This window comes from Salmo salar, chromosome 21, assembly GCF_965601325.2.
Source record: "Salmo salar chromosome 21, fSalSal1, whole genome shotgun sequence".
Lineage (NCBI taxonomy): Eukaryota > Metazoa > Chordata > Actinopteri > Salmoniformes > Salmonidae > Salmo > Salmo salar.
In genome coordinates this window covers 28,074,872-28,088,726 of record NC_138311.1, presented here as the reverse complement: position 1 = coordinate 28,088,726, position 13,855 = coordinate 28,074,872, and the positions used below count along the sequence as shown (strand labels likewise).

Here is a 13,855-nt window from a genome sequence, read left to right as displayed (position 1 = left end):
CTTGAAGACCAGGGAAACCTTTCAGAGGAAAAATTTACAGTTGGTGGTACATAAGGCCTATATAGAACCTTAGTGTGCATTCTTCTATGGATGCTGGTGTGATAACATAAACAGTGTAGTTTTATAAAAGGGTGGTGGTGGGGTGTACTGTACCTCTTTCTCCTTGTAAGCCCGGGAGACCAGGGGGGCCGGGAGAGCCAGGAGCACTATCAACCTTAAAATCACAGAAAACAAAAATGTATACAAAATGTTCATCCCCCTGCATACCAGACTCATATATTACTACACTATTTAAGAATAATGCTGATGCTCAGCACTCTGTTGGTCTCATTTCAATTTCAAAGACTGTATGGTGACATCTGGTGGTAGAAAAAGAGAATTGCACCTAAATGTACAAAAGTTAGATAAACGTGCTTAACGGTCTCAGCACATCTACATAGAGAGAGAACAGAGCAGAGGTTCCTAAACTAGGGGTTGCCTGATATGAAAATGAACATTTTTCTAATCTAAAAGTAAGAATTCAACGACGCACCCTTAGATTGCACCCTTAGAGTGCCGCACTTGACCGTTGCCCTTGAATCATTACCACGGTGAATGGCTAAGCCTGCAATGCTATGAAATTACACACTATTGAAGATATTTTGATATTACAGGCTGCAATTGATATGGTGAAAACAATGTGTGGGGGGGCAGAGGAACAGAAACTCACACCAATACCTTTGTAAGATAACACTGTGAAACTAAGAATTGATGCTAGCAATCAAGAGGAAACTGACTGAATGACTCAAACTCCCCACCATATGCTCTCCAAATGGACGTGAGCTGTGTGGGCGGAGACGCATAGTACTATAGTGATGAAAAACTGATTTCATGGGATCGAGTGGTGAGCTTTTGCAAAGATGGGGCTCCATCTATCACGGGACGGCGGGCAGGCCTCTTCACTCTAGTTATGTTCTCAACTGGCCTACCTTGAAGGCCATGAAGGTGAAATAAAAAAAAATGAATGTGTCTCCCTCTACCATATGGATGATACACCCACTATATAGAGATATGGGATCAGAGCAGGACAATGTTCTATTTCATAATGAGGCTTGATGGTTATCGAGGGAGAGTGTTGGAAAGATTTATCAAATTGAGAGAGGAACTGTTGTCATTCGCAATGGATGTTAAAAAAATTGACTGTTGTCTTTCTGTGTAATGACAAAATGTGTATCCTTGCCTATGCAACGACATCCAGTATTTGGGGAACTGAACAAACTGAATGCAAGCATGCAGGGGAAATACAACAAAATTCTACAGAGTGACAGAATCAGCGAAATCTGTTTGACGGTGATCCTGGCTCAGTTGACATGCCGGTTCCTGACTCAAAGGGAATACGATGCCATCTCCCTCCGAGCATTAAATCTCATGGTATGCTGATTCAGTGCTCTCGTCTACATTAAAAACAAATATCCTTCCAGGTTGGATGTGACAGGAGAGATGAGGTGCGACCACGCCCCCTGACCTTGAGAAGCTCCGATGCGACATGGATCAAGCACACCCATCTCATTAGTGGTGGTGAGATTAGAGAAATGATGTCAGACTAATATGCAATTGACTGTCATAGCCCCAATTAAAAAAGTAAACATTGGCTGTTAATTACATAATTTGTTTTCACGTGGTGGGGTCATGATCATTTTCAGATATCAAAATGGGGTCGTGGGCCAAACATGTTTGGGAACCACTGGTATAAAGTATGCAGAGACAGTACTTACATATGCTGGAGGTCCTTTCTCTCCTTTTTCACCCTAGAACACAGAGAGATGTCCATTTTATTAGCCTCAGAACTGAAAGGTAATTCAGAGATCATTTCTAATAAGCATATGACAGGTGTGTACAGGTTGACAGGTACAGTATAAATGGTTGTGTAGTTACCGGTGTTCCATGGTATCCAGGGCCGCCAGGAAAGCCTCTCTCTCCCTGTATGACAACAGGCACATCACAATGATCAGGACAAAGACATCAAACTGAACTACTGAGACAAAACCCCAAGAGAGAGCGAGAGAAGGACAGTGACACAGACATAATGAGAGGGAGAGAGAGAAATACAAGAGGGTAGAGTGAGAGACTAGGTGTATACATGTATGACCTTGTATGACCTTACTTTAAATCCATTGTCGCCATCTTTGCCAGGTTTTCCCTGAAATCCAAGACACAGAAACTCAGTTCTTCCATGAAAGCAAATAATGTTGTTTTACTTCAATAAAATATTGAAATGTGATCATCGTCACTCACCCTTGGTCCTGGTGGGCCTTGTTCACCCTTGACCCCGTTTAGATAGGGAACGCAAGAACCCTGCAGACAAAAATGGAAATTACATCAATGTTACTCATAGTGGCCATCAAAATATTTACTTAATGTACTGTAATGTCATTTCATGTATGAACAAGTTGAAAAATAGTAAAACACTCACTTTCTCTCCTCTGTCTCCTGTCTCGCCTCGCTGACCCTGAAGGACAGATACAAACACCTTTAGTAAGCAGGCAGACCTACTTTCCCTTCATCCATTCATCAATCCATCCATCCACCCATTTATCAATCCATCCACCCATCCACTGATACCCATAGATGTGTTAACAGAATGAGGAGGACATTCGTCAGTGGCCTATGTTCCATGAAGGATTCAAGGACTTAGGTCAAAGTAAGTTATTGATTATAAAGAGCTGGGTACCGGTGGTCCAGGGAGGAAATGCGTAATGGTATTTCCTCCTACTTCCTGTGATGGGAGTCCAGGGGGGCCAGGGGGACCACGGAGCCCTTGTGCACCCTATCAGGAGAGGGAAATACCAAGGGTACTGATCAGAAACGGGAGCAAAGAAAACTATATAGAGTGGAAAGGCAGAGGGCTTTGTCCTGGAAGAAGAGGAGGTGAAGGGAGATTGGGACCAAATCTGTCCCTCAATGGTGAAGGAAGGAAGTTATAACTGTTTACAACTGATTTATTATGGCTAAATAATTTCTCATAAACTCTTTATAAAGATGTTATGAACATAAAATTGTGCGTGTTTCACCTTGTCTCCCTTCTCACTCTGGAATGACAGCCGGTCACCCTGGAGAGAGAAGGCCAACGTCATTACTGAGACAACTTATTGAACATCACAAATGAGAGCAATCTGATTGGATGAACAACAATATACAGTACAATAGGTGGGAACTTTGGCCTTTTATTAGAAGATAATTGACAACAAGCCTACCTTTTCTCCTGGGGGGCCAGGTGTACCAGGGAAACCCTAAAGGGAAAGAGCAATATAGTCAGTGTTCTAAAGACAATATGATCCAAAGGTTAACATTCTTCACAAAAGTAGTTAGAATAAGGTATTATCATAGAATTGGGTATCATTTAAGTCTAAGTGATCCTGTGTTGGCCCAGTGTTAGAGTGGTCGCTCACTCTGGGTCCGTCTGATCCCTGGTTTCCTGGGGGGCCTTCGGGTCCTGAGGGGCCATTAGGTCCCTGTAGGAAAGAAAGGATGAATATTCTGTATAAGTGAGTTGTTGTCAGGCACGCGCGCACACACACAATCACAAGCACGCACACACATACAGTGCCTTCGGAAAGTACTCAGACCCCTTGACTTATTCCACATTTTGTTACGTTACAGCATTATTCTAAAATAGACTAAATAAATAAAAATCCTCAGCAATCTACACACAATACCCCATTATGACAAAGTGAAAACAGGTTTTTAGACATTTTTGCACATTTATTAATCATAAAAGACAGAAATACCTTATTTACATAAGTATTCAGACCCATTGCTATGAGACTCGAAACTGAGCTCAGGTGCATCCTGTTTCCATTGATCATCCTTGCAATGTTTCTGCAACTTGGGTACCAAAACATTTCTGCATTATTGAAGGTCCCCAAGAACACAAGACTCTTCCTACAGCCCGCCTCCCGGCTAAACTGAGCAATCGAGGGAGAAGGGCCTTGGTCAGGGAGGTGACCAAGAACCCGATGGTCAGTCTGACAGAGCGCTAGAGTTCCTCTGTGGAGATGGGAGAAACTTCCAGAAGGACAACCATCTCTACAGCACTCCACCAATCAGGCCTTTATGGTAGAGTGGCCAGACTGAAGCCACTCCTCAGTAAAAGGCACATGTCAGCCTGCTGGAGTTTGCCAAAAGGCACCTAAAGACTCAGATCATGATAAACAAGATTCTCTGGTCTGATGAAACCAAGATTGAACTCTTTGGCCTGAATGCCAAGCGTCACTTCTAGAGGAATCCTGGCACCATCCCTACGGTGAAGCATGGTGGGGGTAGCATCATGCTGTCGGGATGTTTTTCAGCGGCAGGGACTGGGTGACTAGTCAGGATCAAGGCAAAGATGAACAGAGCAAAGTACAGCGAGATCCTTGATGAAAACCTGCTCCAGAGCGCTCAGGACATCAGACTGGAACGAAGGTTCACCTTCCAGCAGGACAATGACCCTAAGCAAACAGCCAAGACAACGCAGGAGTGGCTTCGGGACAAGTCTCTGAATGTCCTTGAGTGGCCCAGCCAGAGCCCGGACTTGAACATGATCAAACATCTCTAGAGAGACCTGAAAATAGCTGTTCAGCAATGCTCCCCATCCAACTTGACAGAGCTTGAGAGGATCTGCAGAGGAAAATGGGAGAAACTCCCCAAATACAGGTGTGCCAAGCTTGTAGACTCATACCCAAGAAGACTTCATGCTGTAATTGATTGCAAAGGTGCTTCAACAAAGTACTGAGTAAAGGGTCTGAATACTTATGTCAATGTGATATTTCAGTTTTAGATTTTTTATAAATTACCAAAAATGTATAAAATCCTGTTTTTGCTTTGTCATTATGGGCTATTGTGTGTAGATTGATGAGGGGGAAAAAAAAACAATTTAATACATTTTAGATTAAGGCTGTAACTTAACAAAATGTGGAAAAAGTCAAGGGGTCTGAATACTTTCCGTAGGCACTGTACGTACCGGTAAACCAGGTGTTCCAGGGAATCCTTTATCTCCTTTCAGTGGGATGATTCCTAAAACACCACCTGGGTCTCCCTGAGAGAGACAGACAGAGACAGGTTAGAGACTGATACACTACACACAGGGCCCATCAACAATGTTTTAGTAGATGTCTTATGATGCTACAAATGCTTCCATACCTTTAAACACTGAAATGTACATACTTTATTTAGGATGTAAAAGTCCTCGGTTTTAACTTACTTTCATTCCCATTAGTCCAGGGATACCCTGAGGAGAGAGATAGAGTTGTAAATCTCGCCCGATCGAATTATAAATACATTTTATTAAGAGCTCATTATAACATCTTTCAGTCTAGTGCCTTTTGTTTCGTTAATTGATTTAGGTCTAGTATGAAATACTGGTCTAAGGTGAAGTCTGTGGCAGCGTTGAAGTAAACACTGTGACCATGTTGGTAATGTTGATGGTGCAGAGCGCTTACAGGAGGACCCTGTAGACCAGGGAAACCAGACTGTCCATCTGTCCCTCGATCTCCCTGGAAAACAGACACACAGACAAGAGACATCAGTTCACACCGAAGACAGGGTTGAGACAACATGGTTAGGTAGAAGTGGGTAAATAACAGGAATTATTAAGTCAGTTTCTACACAGGTGTGTAACAGCAGAGTTGATACCAAACAAATGACTCACCTTTGTTCCGTTGCACCCTGGAATACCTGACGATCCAGGGGGGCCGTCTTGCCCGGGGATACCCTGTGGGGGAGAGGCAGGACACACGAGGACAGGTAAGACATTTGTGAGGTAGGACACATGGCCTAAACAGTCAAAACTACTTGCATGTGTGGTTATGGTTTACAGGAATTAACAGAACTTACCGGAAGCCCTGGATTCCCTGGGAAGCCTGACAAACCATTAGATCCCTGCAAGACATCACAACACAGTATTTATATTTGAGCAATTTAGCAGATTACTTTGAATACAAGTAATTGCATTCCAAAAAGAAGGCAGAATCACATTAATCCAGTAATATGAAGTTATACGCTGTTCAAGGTAGTCCAGACAAAAGCCAAAATGCTGTAAGAAAGTAAAAACTGGTTTCCAGACTAGGAGAGGTCTGCTCTGACAGCGTTATTGTACTTACACGTGTTCCTTTCATTCCAGGAGTTCCAGACTCGCCATATTCTCCCTGGGAAGAGACAAGTGACATTGAGGTGACATTAAGACAACATAGAAGTGACATAACAAATTTTTTTGTAAATAAAATGATGAATGCGTATGTGTTATAATATAAGCATAGTAAATCACATTATACTGTCTCAAGTAAGGACTCCTGGAGGGTTGGGGAAACTCTGAAGGGGTGTGGTCTGGAGCTGACACTCACCTTAGGGCCCATCGGCCCGGCGGGCCCCTCGTTGCCCTGCATGCCCGGGAACCCCATGTTGCCTTGGAGACCAGGAAACCCCCGCTCACCCTACAGGACACACAAAGCAGGTTGAACAGATTCGAATGAAGTTACCCGTATAGATGCTGATCTATGTTTTTCAGAATCATGGTTGAGTTTAGGGTTTAAGTAAGGTAAGCTGATCCTAGATCTGTGCCTACAGGCAAGTGGGGTTAAACAAATTATGATTAGAAAAATATATGAAGGGGATTGATGAGACAGCAGCAGCTTGTCAGTAGTGATTGCTTCATGTGTTCCTTCTATCTGCCACTAGATGGAGCTACTGTTCTTTCACGGGGCCATGTAGTCTGCCCTCACCCATTGAACACTGAACAAAAATATAAACGCAACATGTAAAGCATTGGTCCCATGTTTCATGAGCTGAAATAAAAGATCCTTGAAATTATCCATACACACCAAAAGCTTTTTTCATCACACAACACAATGCCACAGATGTCTCAAGTTTTGATGGCGCATGCAACTGGAATGCTGACTGCAGGAATGTACACCAGAGCTGTTTCCAGATAATTTAATTTTCATTTCTCTACCATAAGCCGCTTCCAACATCCTTTTAGATTATTTAGCAGTACGCCCAACCGGCCTTACAACCGCAGACCACCGGTGCATGGCGTCATGTGGGCGAGCAGTTTGCTGATGTGAATGCTGTGAACACAGTGCACCATGGTGGCAGTAGGGTTTATGGTATGTACAGGCATAAGCTACGGACAACAAACACAATGGCATTTTATCAATGGCGATTTGAATGCAGAGCGATACCGTGACGAGATCCTGTGGCCCATTGTCGTGCCATTCGTCCGCTGCCATCACCTCATGTTTCAGCATGACAATGCACGGCCCCATGTTGCAAGGATCTGTTCACAATTCCTGGAAGCTGAAAATGTCCCAGTTCTTCCATGGCCTGCATACTCACTAGACTTGCCACCCATTGAGCATGTTAAGGATGCTCTGGATCGACGTGTATGACAGTGTGTTCCAGTTCCCGCCAATAACCAGCAACTTCGCACAGCCATTTACGAGGAGTGGGACAACATTCCACAGGCTACAATCAACAGCCTGATCAATTCTATGCGAAGGAGATGTGCCGTGCCAAGAGTGAGAGAGAGGGATCTAGAGGGGGGGTGAGGAGTGGAAAAGCAGTGTTTTTTGGAGCCCGTTTTTGTGTGTGTGTTTCTGTCTGTCTTACTCTCTTGACCTCCTGCCTTTCTCTTTCCATCCCCCTCCCATATCCCTCCATTTCTAAAGCTCACACGGGGTTTGAAGTTGAACATTCAATTCTGGGCCATGAGAACCAGGACACGGGCCAGTCGCCAAGGGAACAGAACTCCGATCGTGGGCGGCAGGAAGTCACATCATCACAGCGAAACTATGCAGGGAGAATTGAAACAGCAGTTGGTTTGCCAGGCTTCAACACCTTTCAACAGACAGACAGACATGAAGTATGACTTCACCAGGCTCAGTCTGTCAGACAGTCAGTAAAGGCCTGGGTCCAGAGAACACACAGCTCCTCTGTGGTATGTCTGTGTGGCTACTGTTTCTAAAACAGTGAGTCATCTTGAGAGCTTAAGGCTACACATGCAGGGCAGATAAGACACTGTTGCTAGGCTCTAATGTGAGTCAATACATACAGTAGCAGCAACATAATAGTTTTTGTCTGGAATCACTGAGAGGGTGGAGATGTAACTGAGTGTGTCATTGTTACTTTGAGATAAGACAGGCTCCCAGTGTGCAGACTTTGTCTTCAAGTGTCTTGTAAACTTCTAACCACAATTGTAAACCACTGATTGCTGGATGTACTGTAACAGTGTGATACTCTTTCAAAAGCGAGTGAGAGATTGTTCGGTCTGGTGGGAATGCGGCCTCAGCCCAGCTGTGTGTCTGGGCATGCTCTAATTCCGCCTGATTCCTGCTCCGTGTCGGTCTTCCGTTTCGCCGTTTTCCACCCAGGACTAGACTGACCTGCCTCGACTCAAAGACTATACCTAACATAGTAAATGTACAGCTGTGACACACAAATTAGTATGATATGATATGTTACGTTTGGTATGGTTACATAAGGCAAAAACGAAAGGAATTAAGTAGGTCGGGAGGATGGTGGCCTATGACATGGGTAGAACGCAAACATCTAGGAACCCAAAAAGCTGCATGTTAAAATCTTTGCATTTTAACTTTTTAGCTACTTTGCTACTACTTAGCATGTTAGGTAACCCTTCCTCTAACCCTAACCCGTAACCCCTAGCCTAGCTAACGTTAGCCACCTAGCTAACGTTAGCCACCTAGCTAACGTTAGCCACCTAGCTAACGTTAGCCACCTAGCTAACGTTAGCCACCTAGCTAAGTGTAATTCGTAACATATCATACGAAATGGATGATGGACATCCAAAAATGTTTACATACTGTACCATAAGAAACGTCCCTAGACAGTCACCACCACTTTGAGCCTAACAGGGATTGTGGAATCTGTAGTTTGTAGGTGAAAGAGATACGGTGTGAAGAAAACAAGAGAGTGAGAGAGCAATGTGAAACTGGTAGACAATGGAGTGATGGACATAATGCTTACCTTTTCTCCTTTTACTCCACTGCAGTCACATTTTCCTCCGCACGATGACCCAGAACACCCCTACAGAGAGAGAGAGAGAGAGAAAAATTAGCAATCAATCTACTTTACAGTCAACGGCATTAGTGATCAGTAGACTGAGACTGAGACCATTTTACATTTACAATTTACATTTAAGTCATTTAGCAGACGCTCTTATCCAGAGCGACTTACAAATTGGTGCATACACCTTATGATATCCAGTGGAACAACCACTTTACAATAGTGCATCTAAATCTTTTAAGGGGGGGGGGGGTGGGTTAGAAGGATTACTTTATCCTATCCTAGGTATTCCTTAAAGAGGTGGGGTTTCAGGTGTCTCCGGAAGGTGGTGATTGACTCCGCTGTCCTGGCGTCGTGAGGGAGCTTGTTCCACCATTGGGGTGCCAGAGCAGCGAACAGTTTTGACTGGGCTGAGCGGGAACTGTGCTTCCTCAGAAGTAGGGGGCCAGCAGGCCAGAGGTGGATGAACGCAGTACCCTTGTTTGGGTGTAGGGCCTGATCAGAGCCTGAAGGTATGGAGGTGCCGTTCCCTTCACAGCTCCGTAGGCAATCACCATGGTCTTGTAGCGGATGCGAGCTTCAACTGGAAGCCAGTGGAGAGAGCGGAGGAGCGGGGTGACGTGAGAGAACTTGGGAAGGTTGAACACCAGACGGGCTGCGGCGTTCTGGATGAGTTGTAGGGGTTTAATGGCACAGGCAGGGAGCCCAGCCAACAGCGAGTTGCAGTAATCCAGACGGGAGATGACAAGTGCCTGGATTAGGACCTGCGCCGCTTCCTGTGTGAGGCAGGGTCGTACTCTGCGAATGTTGTAGAGCATGAACCTACAGCATCGGGTCACCGCCTTGATGTTAGTGGAGAACGACAGGGTGTTGTCCAGGATCACGCCAAGGTTCTTAGCACTCTGGGAGGAGGACACAAGGGATTTTACACCACTAGAGGGCAACATAATCCCCCCCCCCATCTGATCACCCCTAGTTTCCCAACGCTCTCTGCATTATTTTACAGTATTTAGCTCTTCTGCCAGTGGGAACACTGACACTAACATAAACACACACACAGCATGAACCAGAATCAAGTTCAAATGAAGTTCAGTTCAAATGATAAGAAAGGCAATAGTGGTGTTAACTGTTGTCATTTGCTTTGCAGCTTTGGGGCAGCTCTCCTGCAGCAACCCTACCAGGCAATTACCCACATGACAATTTACCAGCTGGCCTCACTACTCTCTCAGCTCCCTCTCCCTCTCGCCTCTTCCCCTCTCGCCAGGGACTAGAGCCTGGGAACTGGCCTGTACCCTATCTCTCCTCTCTTATCCACCTGTTCCTTCACTCACGTGTGAGGCGTGCTGTCAGAGCCCTGTCAGGCAGAGCAGGCTGGAGTATATCTACTGAGACTGGGCTAACACTGAGGACAGGGCTAAGGAGCACACAGCCATGTGAGTGACACTCCCAAGAAGCACACACACATATACACGTGTGACTAACCCTAAGTAACCCCTACAGAGCACAGTCGTACAACCCCAAACATACAGTACACACATACATACAAACATACATACAGTACACACATACAAACATATGTACACACATACATACAAGGGACTCCAGAGTGGGGCAGCGGTCTAAGGCAATACATCTCAGTGCAAGATGCGTCACTACAGTCCTTGGTTTGAATCCAGGCTGTATCACATGATTAGGAGTCCCATAGGGCGGCGCACAATTGGCCCAGCGTCGTCCGGGTTTGGCCGGGGTAGACCGTCATTGTAAATAAGAATTTGTTGTTAACTGACTTGCCTAGTTAAATAAAAAAATATATAGAAACATACAAACATATAGTACAGACATTCAAACATACAGTACACACATACATACAGTACACACATACATACAAACAAACATCTCCATCATCTACCCTCACTTCCTTTCACAATTCCCCGTTCACTCCCCACTCTCACACACTTGCCTCCGCTCCACCTCAAGTCCAGGCTAAGTGGATCAATGTGTACTTGCTGCTGCTGATCTGAGAACCCTGGAAAACATGGGTATCAGTCACCCTCTAAAACTCAAATCAGATTGGATCTCCATCCTGCTATCTTCATCCTCACCTCAGGCCCCATCTGCATTCACTGTACATGTGTGGCCTGTAGCAAGTCAACCTCTCTTCTTCATACAATCTCTCTTTTTCGCCCCTTCTTTCTTGCTCTTTCTCTTTTCCTCACTCTGTAACAGTGTTGCTTCCATCCCTCTCCTTGCTCACACCTGGACTTGAACCACGGACCCTCTGAACACATCGACAACAGTCACCCACAAAGAATCGTCACTTATCGCTCCACAAAAGCCACAGCCCGTGCAAAGCAATGGAAACTCAGAGCGAGTGACATCACCGATTAAAACGTAACTAGCTCGCACCGCTAACTAGCTAGCCATTTTACACCAGTTACCTTACTTTCCTATTGTTTTTATAGAGATTTTACTAGATTTCCTTCTAATGTGCTGGAGGAATAGTCAATCAACATGGTAGAGTGAGTGCCTGCTTAAGAGCGAAAGCGAACGAGAGAGCGAGAGCAAGATTACTGACTGTATGAACCATCTACGTACATCTGTTACTTGTTATGGTAAAATCTTCTAGCTCACACCAGTATGGCTTCAGATGTACATAACCTTTTACTGTTCATTATTTTGACAAATCCCCATGATTGTTAGATACTGTATGCCAAGAAGAGCTGAAACTGACATTTGTGACATTCACAAATGTAACTGATTTCAGTGATCAATGTCCATGTGTTGTTCTCTCCGTTTCCCTCCGCCTCCAATTCTCTCTCTTTCCTGTTTGTTCCGTCTCCCTCTCTATCTCCTTCCCTCCATCCTCCTGTTAGATAAAACGTCCTTCTCTGATCCGACATTCCAGCAGGCTCTTTGCATGACTGAGATACCCCCAACCCTCTAACCCAGAAAACATTGACACGCATGATGTGGTAATGTCTCCACGTGTGTGTCATCTCCTGTGTATGTTCTCACTCTGCCATTCTGCGATGTCTATCACACACTCTCTAACCACAACATCAAAGCAAGAGTAGCTTATTTTTAGATGTCCCTTTTTGCTTTCTTTCTCAGTCTGTTTCGCATCTCACTAAACCAAAACACCAGATCGTCGAGATAGCAGGCTGACTGAACTGACATCCATACAAAAACAGATTTGTAGTTAATGACCTGTGCTGCTATAGAGAGAGACTGTCCACTGGCACAGACGTCAATTCAACATCTATGCCATGTTGGTTCAACGTAATTTCATTGAAATGACATGGATACTATGTTGATTCAACCAGTGTGTGCCCAGTGGGTTGGCTGATTGAGTATCTGGTCCTATGCGAAAAAGGGATCGTAAGAGGGCATTATCACCTAGATTCCCAAGTCTATAGGGCTATGGGGACTATCAGTAATAACAGAAAGCAGTAGAATGTATAAAACATCTCTCTGCGCGCTTGTGAGTATGTATGTGTGAGGGTTTCTCTCCACTAGTTCACATACTGGACCAATAGTCCACGACAGCAGAATTAAATGAGTGTGAAAATGATGAGAACAGAGAGGATGAGGAAGGAAATGATTGTGAAAGTACAGGGTAGGAGGTGAGGATGATGTATGAGTCTTGACTTGGCTGTAGTGAAGCCATTTTCCCAGAATGGTTGCATACTCAAACACTAAACAGATTCCAAAACAGATTTCAGATTCCAAACAGACTTCAAAAGAAAATAACCTACAGTATGAGGTGGGGAGAGATTCCTGGGTGTTGAGTGGAAGGTATTGAGTTTCTGAGTAACCAGTACACAATGGCCATGGCCAAAATCTGGCTTTCCTACTACTTACTTAAACTGCATACTGTGTACTAATCGTACTCCATACTTTTTAGAACGTATTGTTTAGTAAAAACAAATTCAGTAAGCTACAAATAACAGCATACTAGACTACTGAGAATGCAATTGTGTTGATTCCCATCATTCGTTCATTTTGGTATAGTGTGTCACCTCAGCTGATTGTCAGCTGTTGTCAGACATACCTGGGTCTCGAAATAAGATTCTATTTCTCAATAGTGAGTACAGAATTATATTAGATGAAAAGCCAAAATGAGTGTGACATCCTAGCATGTAAAGCATACTACATTTTCAAAATTTCACATACTATAAAACAAACAAAAAAAATCGGATAACCAAAATGCCTACTATTTAGAACGCAAGTAGGGGTATTCGGACACTGCCAATGGCCTGGGTCTGGAGTAGGTACAATAACCACCTCAACATAAACCTCACAAGTCTGTGTAAGCGTGGTTGTGTATCATTTGTATCCTTGTGTGTCTGCCTGTCAAATCTGTCCAAAATTATTTGTATTGTGTATATTTTTGCCAGAAGACCTGCTGGTGCTTATGTGCATGCCTGTAGAATTTTGCATGTGCATGTGTTTGCTTGTCAGTGTATGTATGCGTGTGTAATTGTGGGCGTGAGTGTTTAATCCATGGCCATGCTGCACAGGGCCCATGGGCTCCAGTATTTGTTTAGAAACAGACAGATAGCATCTCAGAGTGCCAGCAGATGAGTGAAAAAAAGGGAGAAAGGAGGAGAGAGACCAATTACCAGAGCTCATAGAGTGCGAGAGCGAAGGTCAGTTTAGAAGGAAGGGACTGTGATGGGACCAGAGGTAGAAATATCTACAAGCTTTGTGTGTATGCATGTGGGGGGATTCCACCATTTAGCCATAAATCTCCCAGTAGGCTCAATCCCAAGAGCTCAGACAGTTCAACACTTTCCCACTAGTTTGTCTGAAGTCATCA

General features: G+C 44.4%; 1 protein-coding gene across 1 annotated transcript in view; it reads right to left on the bottom strand.

The window, feature by feature from the left end:
* Window positions 1–6,150: 6,150 nt before the first annotated feature.
* co4a1 (Collagen alpha-1IV chain) overlaps window positions 6,151–13,855 on the bottom strand; it is a gene marked incomplete at its 3' end in the record, with an annotated part of 34,020 nt that continues 26,315 nt past the window's right edge. Inside the window, 3 exon segments of the mRNA NM_001165264.1 lie at window positions 6,151–6,164; window positions 6,360–6,449; window positions 8,998–9,057. Of these exon segments, the coding sequence (NP_001158736.1) occupies window positions 6,151–6,164; window positions 6,360–6,449; window positions 8,998–9,057 (164 nt within the window).